This window comes from Carassius carassius, chromosome 12, assembly GCF_963082965.1.
Source record: "Carassius carassius chromosome 12, fCarCar2.1, whole genome shotgun sequence".
NCBI classification, from domain to species: Eukaryota; Metazoa; Chordata; class Actinopteri; order Cypriniformes; family Cyprinidae; genus Carassius; species Carassius carassius.
The window spans coordinates 26,422,969-26,434,493 of NC_081766.1; the positions used below are offsets into that span (position 1 = coordinate 26,422,969).

Genomic DNA, 11,525 nt, shown 5'->3' on the forward strand with positions numbered 1-11,525 from the left:
TCCGCCTGTTCCCGCCTCCTTCTTCCCGATGATTATTAAGGTTTATATCATTACAATCATATCCCACAACTTCCTTCCCATTTTTTAAATGACATCAAGTTTATCATTGTTAAATCAGTGAGCCATTGAGAGGATGTTTAGGTGTCTCACAGAAATCAGTCTAGTTCTGTTGGCTACACAATCATGGGGAAGACTGCTGACTTTACAGGTGTCCAAAAGACGACCATTGACACCTAGCACAAGGAGGGCAAGACACAAAAGGTCATTGCAAAAGAGGCTGGCTGTTCACAGAGCTCTGTGTCCAAGCACATTAATAGAGAGGCGAAGGGAAGGAAAAGATGTGGTAGAAAAAAGGTACAAGCAACAGGGATAACCGCACCATGGAGAGGATTGTGAAACAAAACCCATTCAAAAATGTGGGGGAGATTCACAAAGACTGGGCTGCAGCTGGAGTCAGTGCTTCAAGAACCACTATACACAGACATATGCAAGACATGGTTTTCAGCTGTCGCATTCCTTGTGTCAAGCCACTCTTGAACAACAGACAGCGTCAGAAGCGTCTAAAATACAAAAAGGACTGGACTGCTGCTGAGTGAAAAAAATTATGTTCTCTGGTGAAAGTAAATTTTGCATTCCCTTTGGAAATCAGGGTCCCAGAGTCTGGAGGAATCTGAGAGCCACACAATCCACGTTGCTTGAAGTCCAATGTAAAGTTTCACAGTTAGTGATGGTTTGGGGTGCCATGTCATCTGCTGGTGTTGGTCCATTGTGTTTTCTGAGGCCCAAGGTCAACACAGCCATTAGGAAGTTTTAGAGCACTTCATGCTTCCTGCTGCTGACCAACTTTATGGAGATGCAGATTTAATTTTCCAACAGGACTTGGCACCTGCACACAGTGCCAAAGCTGTTCTCAATTGGCAAGCAAACTCATCTGACCTTAACCCCATAGAAAATCTATCTAAGTGGAAGATGTGATATGCCAGACCCAACAATGCAGAAGAGCTGAAGGCCACTATCAGAGCAACCTGGGCTCTCATAACACCTGAGCAGTGCCACAGACTGATTGACTCCATGCCACGCTGCATTGCTGCAGTAATTCAGGCAAAAGGAGCTCCAACTAAGTATTGAGGGCTGTAAATGCTCATACTTTTCATGTTCATATTTTTCAGTTGGCCAAGATTTTCTAAAAATCCTTTCTTTGTATTGGTCTTAAGTAATATTCTAATTTTCTGAAATTCTGAATTTGGCATTTTCCTTAGTTGTCAGTTATAATCATCAAAATTAAAAGAAATAAACATTTAAAATATATCAGTCTGTGTGTAATGAATTAATATAATATACAAGTTTCACTTTTTGAATGGAATTAGTGAAATAAATCAACTTTTTGATTATATTCTAATTATATGACCAGCACCTGTATATATTTGTGTGTATGTTTTTCTTTTGAAAGTAAATATGTATATTCACCAAACTCAGTATTGCAAACTATTTACTATATACAATAAACTTTTTTTATTTTGCTTTAACTACATGCACTGTACACTTTTTTATGTAGTGTCTAACGAATGATACGTAGTGTGTATATTATTAACTAATGTGTGTATGGTTTTGCCTGAAGACTCAAGGTATTGGAATTTAGTTTTAAGGTTTGGATTTGTGTTTAAGGTATTGAGAAAATGAGTGATGGTTTCAAGAAATGTGTTTTAGCAATTAAAAAAAAACTGTTAATGTAATGGAACCATCAGCACAAGTTCTACCAGGAAGACTTAATGCCACATCACTTTTTACAATTCGATCTAGCCAACTGGCCCTCAACAAAAGGAATATAAAAGCCCTGTACTCACCCCTCATTGCGTTTGCAGATACTGTGTCGTCGTTTCTTGCTCAAACTATCACTTGACTTATTGCCCGACTAAGTTATCATTTATACAACCCCTTCCAAAAAAAGTGAGAGAAAAAGATCCAGAGTACTTTCGTCCTGTGGCGTTAACCTCAATACTAGCTAAATGCATGGTAAGAGTAGTTAGTTATCATCTAAAACCATAAATATAAGAACAATTAGATGTACTGCAATTTGCATATAAATCACAAAGAGGAACAGAGGATGACATAGCTCACTATGGTCGATACAATTGCTAACCATTTACAACAAGCAGAGGCTTATGTGCGTGTTCTTTTTATTGATTACACCTCTGCCTTTAATACCATGCAGATACATTTACTCTTGGGACGTCTCCTGTTTCTAGGTGTGAATGGGGAAATAGTTCATTGGATAAAGTATTTTCTAACAAAATGACCACAACGAGTTTGTGCTCGGGGGCTCAAATCAGATATTATATCTTTAAACACGGGGGCACCTCAAGGATGCGTCCTGTCACCTCTTTTATTTTCTGTTTATACAAGTGGTATAAGAGTGCAGCATGAGAATTACAAACTATATAAATATGGAGATGATATGACACTTGTGGCACTTTTATGGAAAGACTGTACATTTTGAGTACGATGAGGTTTTGAAAATAGAAATATGGTGTGAAGAAAGTTCTTTATTGATAAAAGTAAGTAAAACAAAAGAGTTGATTTTAAATCATTCAGAGCCTCTAACAGACATAATGTTATGTGATCAAACTGTTGCAATTGTGAAGACTTTTAAGTATTTAGCAATCATGATTGACTGTAATGTATATATATATAATGTGGCTCTTATTTGTAAGAAAGCAAATCAAAGGCTATTATTGCTAAGGAAACTAAAAGAATTTTGTGTGAGTAAAGCTGTGTTGCAAAGAGTTGATACAGGTTTAATTGAGAGTGTTTTAGGGTATAATATAACTGTGTGGTTTGGACGAGTTACTTCTGTGAATAAAGTTAAATTAGACAGAATTATAAGAGTAGCTGGAAAAATTATAGGATTAAAGCAAAAGTCAGTTGCTCAGTTATACCAAATTGCTGTTCAGTGAAAAGCTTTATTATAACAAGAGACACAACACACCCTTTGAATCATGTTTTTTTAAATTATTACCATCACGTTGTTGTTACAGTACACCAAAAGCAATTTAAGCAATATATAAACAAACTTTCGTACCAAAATTTAGGTAGGAAACTTATATTTTAATTTTGTCATTGTGGATGTTGTGTATGGTTAGATGTATTTATTGGATGTTGTGTATTGTTAATTCTTTTGTGATTGTATGACAAGACCAAAGATCAATTTTCAGCTTAGGCTGAACAATAAAGTACTACTACTACTACTACTACTACTACTACTTTCCAGGGTTGCCAGATTTTCACAATAAAATTTGCCCAATCACTACTTAAAACTAACCCAAAACTAGCCCAATCGCGTTTCGAGAGGCGTTCCCCGGTAAAAAATTGCATTCTGGGGATTTATGGGCATAAATTTTATTCTCTGCAAGGTTATTCACTCATATGTGTAAGACAAAGCTTCATTTAAGGCGATATCGTTGACGTGATTGCAAATGATTGCACAGATACTATTTAAACTAAACTGAGATGATGACATCACTGAATTCAGTGATGAACTGCCTTTAACTGTCATTTTGCCTTATTGACACAGTGTTTTCCTAATTAATGTTGTTCAGTTGCTTTGACACAATCTTTTTTGTTTAAAGCGCTATATAAATAAAGGTGGCTTGACTTGACTTGACAAAGCATTTGGTGTCGCGTGATTATGTATCTAGCAGACTAGCACTGCATAATTATCCTAATTTGAGCCTAGGTGGCATTTTGCTTTTTTTAAATAAATAAATAAATAAATAAAAGTTCTCAGAGTCTTTTGTAATTACAGTACTGAGGCCATAGTTCAGGATTCATAATGCTGCATAATTCATCTTTGCAAGCTCAGATATATCTTTAACCTACATTTATTAGAAACAACATTTTCTATATATCTACTTCTACGAAAATTAAGTTATAATATCTAACAATGTTTGCTCAAACCAATACATTTTGAACAACTCTTTTGGAATGAGCATCTTTACACTGATTTACATCTACACTGATAAAGATTATGTTGCTTGAATAATACTTTTCTGTAAATACGCTATGTCTAGCACACTGTAAGGTAATTGTTGTCTTAATCATATGTTTTTGTCTTTGTTTTTTCTGTCATTATTTCATTTGCGTCTATCTATAACAATTCCTGAATGCTTTGTACAGGAATGGAGTAAATATTATGACTTTAAGTCTCTCCTGTTGTGTAGACCATTTCCTCAGAGAGGTCCTCGCTGTCTATTTCTGCATGAGCATCCTCCAAATAAGATCAAGAATGTAAATGGACACATATTCTAGCTATGCTCAGACACTGAAGTTTTCCTAATGCACAATAGATTGACAAAGAATTTCATCAGTTTTGTCTATTCTGTTATTCTTTTACTATTTTCAGGACATATTATACTTAAGGTAATTTGGTCTAGCTTAGCTATGTGGCATTAGTCTGCTCTGATAAATAACTAGCTCGTGCTCTCTTTTTCTATGTGGTGAGCAATAAAGTATTCCATCTTGGAACTTGTACTCATCAAGGCCTTTTTATAATCTGTGTTTTACATACTTCCTGTCTATAGTCACGACTCCCTCCGGATTTCCTCCTTAACTTTGTCAATATTTGGACTTGGAGGTTATAATTACAACAATTCTGTTAAAAATGTAGTTTGTGCCCAGTGACTTTAATGTCCTGGTCAGTGTATGCTCATTCATAACGTCTACTTTAAAGTTTTGCAAAAATCTTTGTGCAAGGACTTTTTTATGCTTTTACAGGGTTCGTCGTTGTTAAATGTAAAGCATTCTTATCCTTTTGTCAGTGTGTTTGCAGATACTGCCGCATCATTTTCCTCCATCCTCCCCACCACCACCAGGTTGGCCCTGTCCATGCGGGGGTAGGTTCCGCCCTGCCTTCGTCTTTGGCAGGAATAGCTGGAATCTACAACATCTTATTCAAGCTACGAATGGGGGCTACCTCAACATAATTCCGTTCTCTGTATTGATTTTGTTAGTTAAAACTTTTGAGTTTCATCTTCTTCTCTGTTTCTCTCTTTCTTTCTTTTTTTGGGGGGGAATCTGGAGTATCTAAGACACCTTCAAGAACAAAGATGCTAGAATCAAGCAAGAGATATAGCAAAATGCTTGCTGCATATAGCTGCAGTAGAATCGTCTTTACTATGTAGCAGAATAATTTGTCAAAGCGATTGAGATGAATAAATGTTAAGAGAATAGAACAGGACTGGAGAAATCATGAAGAGAAGAGAAGAGAAGAGAAGAGAAGAGAAGAGAAGAGAAGAGAAGAGAAGAGAAGAGAAGAGAAGAATGAAGGGCAAATACAAGTAAAGGACAGGTACATCCGGATAGTTTCATATTATGCTATTGAGAGGATCATTTTTTGCTAACAGGCAAAGTCACATCTAACCATGCCCCTCTCTTCTAAACAGAGTTATAGTACATATATAGGATAGTCCTGTTACATTGAGGGCTAACAAATGTATAGCAAAACAGATTTGAAGGTTTTGACACTTTTGATGTATGGATCTGTGAGTATTATATCTGTAAAAATGTTTCATTAAATCATATCTATAATACTACAAATATTTAAGTATTTAAAGTATGATAATAGATAGATAGATAGATAGATAGATAGATAGATAGATAGATAGATAGATAGATAGATAGATAGATCAAATCAAACCCATATTTTAAAAGAGTACAATACGAAAACATACAATTGTAAATATGATTTCTGCCATTTTTAAAGCTTTTAAAACTTATTGTATATCAGCTATACATAATACATATCTGTGTATGACACTGACTTGACACTGAAACATGCACATGAGGGTCTGAGAATGAGGAACATTGATGCTGGACAAATAGATGGGATTGAAGAGATGAAGGAGAACCTATAATATAGCATCAAGATGGAAATAATTGATTGCACGTATGAGAAAAAAGCTAAAGACGATGTGTAGGTCAACAGAAAGATGTCAGGCTTAATCAAGCTAAGAAGACGTTTACACCATGACTGCATACAACACATTTTTGTCCCCATCTTCTCTGTGTGTGTCTGTTTTTCCAAGGTGTCAAAGTCACTTCTCATTGGAATAACACATGTTCTCAATACTGCAAAAAATATACCAGTTTAACATCCATTCACATATTTCACTTGTTTTAATGTCAGCTGATAGTGGATTATCCTATCTGTCTTTACATAAATTCCTAAATGACACTGCAGTTCACAAGGAGAGTGCTCATTTTTGCTTGAAGCTCTTCTGTTATGCACAGGCTGATCAGCAGACTCAGTGCCACAAAAGCACAAAATCACCCACATTCATCTCTGCCTAAAAGTGGACAGCCAGCACTTTTTATAGCAGGACCAGGCCCAAACCTTTGTTGGCAGAAATTATTTTTTATCAACTAGTCACACAAGCTCTTGTTCAAATGTATAAACTAAAACATAATAATAATAAAATTAAATAAATTAAAATAAAAAAACTGATCAACTTATAGTAAATTCAAATAGCAAAACAGTCAGGTTTTTGCTTGCCTTTTCTGGATGTGGTGTGTTTGCAGGATTTTTATTTGCTCAGCATCTGCACAGGAGAAAGCAGTCACTGCCTGTATCTTGGCACACACTTTTAACGCTAAGGCTCATGTTTATCTGATCTCCTTAGTCAACACCTATATAACATTAACAATGATCCCTTCCTAACAGAATGTCCAAATGCCAGGAGCTTTCGTAGTTCATCAATCTTTTTATTTCCGGATACTGCATTGAGCATCATATCATGCTCTTTACACTTCCCGAACAAGATCTGCAGTCCACTTTTCCTAAAACAGCACTAAAGCATATTCACTCTCTCTCAGCATAATAATAAACACTTCCACAGTTCTAAGTTTCTTACCTTTATCTCCTTTATCCATGTCGTGCTGTGTATTGGAGGAATCTCTTGATCTCTTGTGGTCACTGTTGCTGGATGCGTCTATGTTTCACGGAAAGGGCAGAGACAGAGTGCTGAATCTTGCTGTAGTGTAGAAGCAGAGAGCAGTCATTACAGAGCGCTACGGATGAATGAGTATAAGAGAGTTTGTATCCCGGACACAAAGGGGGATATTGCACTGTGCTATGTGCAAGTATGAAAGAAAGAGAGAGAGAGAGAGAGAGAGAGAGAGAGAGAGAGAGAGAGAGAGAGAGAGAGAGAGAGAGAGAGAGAGAGATTGAATTGCTTTCGATGGATATGTTTACTTATTGTTGTGGTGAAGAGTCTTTGCTTGTGTGGTTTGAGAGGACAGACTCTGAATATCTAAACTCTGAATAAGTAAGATAAGTACATAGCTCAGAATTTATGAATTGGCAATTCATGTATTGGATGTTGAGTTGGCATCTGTATTCAGCTTAGTCACATACCTCAATTTGGCTGTAAAACCTAAATAATGGCATTGTACATTTGGACTAATTATGCTTATTTGTTTCCTGTAGATTTTACTAATTATTCTTATTTGTACTGTAAAATTATACAACTGATACAAACAGATAACCGCCCCAAATACCAAGACAGAAAGAAATATTGACAATTAAATCCATGGATTATATACATTAAGATATTAATACCTTACATTTAACTTCCTTACATTGAAATTGCAACTCTACATCCTATTCAACTTAAATTCTTAAAAAAGTAAAAAAAAATTAATAATTTTTACTTAAAATACTTCATCAGATCAATTCAGAATGGCACACAACCACGCACAATATGTTGTGCCTTCTCTAATCACTGAACTTTCATATTTTCTCTTTTAGAATGCTCCAACTGTAATGCCCTCATTGATCAAAACATGAAGAATGGCAGAATCAGCAGTATACAGAGACAGGGGAATAATGGCTTATGTTACATCTGCTGTAAAAAAGACATACATACTGCTATAAGATTTTCAGTTCAATGTTCTTTTCTGATATGAGAGTTGAAGAGTCATTTCAAACACTAAGGTCAATTTTAATTATCTCTCAAATATTTTTTTCAGGATCTCTGGGTACATAATATTTTAATAGTATACATGTCAGTATTGAGTAACATGGAAACAGATTACAGTGGACGTGTCTATTTGTGTCTATTAGTTATTAAATCATTTATTATCAGGAACTGGGCTGTTGGTTATGTGGAAAGGCTCAGGCTGAGATATTATGTCACAGGATATGCTGACTCAGCGTGTCTGTTAAGTCCACTGTATCCGCGAACAGCAGAACGAAAGAAGCGCAGTACAGTGGAATGAATGTGGAAGTATCCTGTGGTAATGAATGCGAGACAAAACTATCATTCATTTTTAAATTATTCAAATTTTTTAGAGGTTAAAATCTTTGCACCCTGAATTCATCTGAGGTGCATTTAAGTGACAAGTTCAGTGCAAAACAGACAAGTAATAAGGGCTAAATGATCTTTTTGCTAAATAAAAGTTGGAACACTGTACAAATTGTGAATAAAAACAGAATGCAATGATGTGGAAGGTTCAAATTGCAATATTTATTCAGAATACAACATAGATGACATCAAATGTTTAAACTGAGAAAATGTATCATTTCAAGGGAAAAAACAAGTTGATTTTAAATTTCATGTCATCAACACATCTCAAAAGAGTTGGGACAAGGCCATTTTTACCACTGTGTGGCATCCCCTCTTCTTTTTATAACAGTCTGCAAATGTCTGGGGACTGAGGGGACAAGTTGCTCAAGTTTAGGAATAGGAATGTTGTCCCATTCTTGTCTAATACAGGCTTCTAGTTTTTCAACTGTCTTAGGTCTTCTTTGTCGCATCTTCCTCTTTATGATGTGCCAAATGTTTTCTATGGGTGAAAGATCTGGACTGCAGGCTGGCCATTTCAGTACCTGGATCCTTCTTCTACGCAGTCATGATGTTGTAATTGATGCAGTATGTGGTCTGGCATTGTCATGTTGGAAAATGCAAGGTCTTCCCTGAAAGAGACGACGTCTGGATGGAAGCATATTTTGTTCTAGAACTTGGATATACCTTTCAGCATTGATGGTGCCTTTCCAGATGTGTAAGCTGCCCATGCCACATGCACTCATGCAACCCCATACCATCAGAGATGCAGGCTTCTGAACTGAGCGCTGATAATAACTTGGGTTGTCCTTGTCCTCTTTAGTCCAGATGAAATGCTGTCCCAGTTTTCCAAAAAGAACTTAAAATTTTCGTCTGACCACAGAATTGTTTTCCACTTTGCCACAGTCCATTTTAAATGAGCCATGGCCCAGAGAAAATGGCTGCGCTTCTGGATCATGTTTAGATATGGCTTCTTTTTTGACCTATAAAGTTTTAGCTGGCAACGGCAAATGACACGGTGGATTGTGTTCACCAACAATGTTTTCTGGAAGTATTCCTGAGCCCATGTTGTGATTTCCATTACTGTAGCATTCCCGTATGTGATGCAGTGCTGTCTAAGGGCCCGAAGATCACGGGCATACAGTATGGTTTTCCGGCCTTGACCCTTACGCACAGAGATTGTGGGGAGTGGGGCGGGGCCGAGAGCCGTGATAATGGAGCGAGGCCAGTAGAGTGATTGGAAATGAACGACACCTGCGACACTCACCGGTCTCGAGTCCCATGGAGGAGATGGAAGGATATAAAACAGGAGCGACGACAATGAAGGACGAGAGAGGACCAGGCCTGGATTTTGGTTGTGTTTGGTTTTTGTTTGTTTTGTTTTGTCTTTATTTTATTATCAAAGTATTTTGATTGTCCGCCGGTTCCCGCCTCCTTCTTCCCACGAAAGAACCCTGTTACAAAGATTTTTTTCAGATTCTGAATCTTTGGATATTATGCACTGTAGATGATGACAACTTCAAACTCTTTACAATTTTTTTATGAGAAACTCCTTTCTGATATTGCTTCACAATTTTTCCCCGCAGCATTGGGGGAATTGGTGATCCTCTGCCCATCTTGACTTCTGAGAGACACTGCCACTCTGAGAGGCTCTTTTTATACCCAATCATGTTGCCTATTGACCTAATAAGTTGCAAATTGGTCCTCCAGCTGTGTCACAGTGTCTGGTCTGTGTTTCCCTAGGTATCCACTAGTGGTCTCACTTCCTCATAGGCACCCCACTGCAGGCACTTCATTTTCCACAAAGCCTTGTCCCTTCATCACTGTTGATTGCACACCTGTATTGCACTTAGCGGTCTCCACTCTCTTCGTTATCACCTGTCCATATATACCAGCCTGTCTCATTCTGTTTTCATGGAGTCCATGTTTTCCGTCACCCGGTTTTCTCGCGTTCCCTTGTTTCTTGTGTTTCTTGTTTTTGGACTGCTTTCCCCGTTATTGACCTCTAGCCTGTTTGGATTTTGATTTTGGATTGCCCCTTTAAACACACTGCATTTGGATCTCTCGTTTCCTGTGATCAATCGTAACAGATGGACTCCATCATGCCAAGATCCAGCGGTGTGGGATTTCGTATACGTTCCCCAGCCACCATAGAGGAGTGGATGGAGAGACTTTCAAACCTAACTACCCTCCAACAAAAGGGGAGTGAGGTGGGTGGCTTGGCGCAAATGTTCTGGACAATGGCAGTGGGGCTGGGGTATAATGATGAGGCCCTGAAGGACCTATTCAACGACTGCCTGGATGACCCCTTGCCTGGGTGGGAGATGAAGGGGCTGGAGATCCTGGACTTTTGGGGGTTCACCAGTTACCTTCAACATCGTAGACAATGGAACACACAGACCACACCCGTCTCTCCAGACACGATGGCCGCTAGCCCAGCACCTCTGCACAAGATGGCCGCCAGCCCAGAGCCACTGCACAAGATGGCTGCCGGCCCAGCGCCTCTGCACAAGATGGCCACTGGCCCAGCGCCACTATGCAAGATGACAGCCACAGGTGACCCTCCAGAGTCGAGTCAGGTTCCCGTTGACCCTCCAGAGTTGAGTCAGGTTCCTGTTGACCCTCCAGAGTCGAGTCAGGTCCCCGATGACCCTCCTGAGTTGAGTCAGGTCCCCGTTGACCCTCCAGAGTCGAGTCAGGTCCCCGTTGACCCTCCAGAGTCAGGCCAGGTCATAAGTCAAGAACTACCACAGTTAGACCTCAGGAGTCAAGTCAAGTCACCAATGATCTTCATGGGCAAGGTCAAGTCACCAATGATCTTCATGAGCAAGGGCAAGTCACCAATGATCTTCATGAGCAAAGTCAAGTCACTGTTGATCTTCATGAGCCAGGTCAAGTCACCTTTGATCTTCCTGAGCAAAGTCAAGTCACCGTTGAGCTTCCTGTGCAAAGTCAAGTCACCGTTGATCTTCCTGAGCAAAGTCAAGTCACTGTTGATCTTCCTGAGTCAAGTCAAGTCACCATTGATCTTCCTGAACGAAGTCAAGCCACAGTTGATCTTCCTGGACCCAGTCAAATCACCACGGATCTACCAGAGCCTCTTTACATCTCTGCTGAACGACCAGAGCCTCTTCACATCTCTGCTGAACTACCAGAGCCTCTCCACGTCTCTGCTTAACTAACAGATCC

The 11,525-nt window shown here is 38.6% G+C and overlaps 1 protein-coding gene across 1 annotated transcript in view; it reads right to left on the reverse strand.

Annotated features, from left to right (window-relative positions):
* fgf12a (fibroblast growth factor 12a) overlaps positions 1 to 7,062 on the reverse strand; it is a 237,657-nt gene extending 230,595 nt beyond the window's left edge. The window contains exon 1 of the mRNA XM_059563956.1: positions 6,906 to 7,062. Coding sequence (XP_059419939.1) covers positions 6,906 to 6,924 — 19 coding nt within the window. The 5' untranslated portion in view covers positions 6,925 to 7,062. The remainder of the gene's footprint in view (positions 1 to 6,905) is intronic.
* Between the last annotated feature and the right edge of the window lie 4,463 nt (positions 7,063 to 11,525).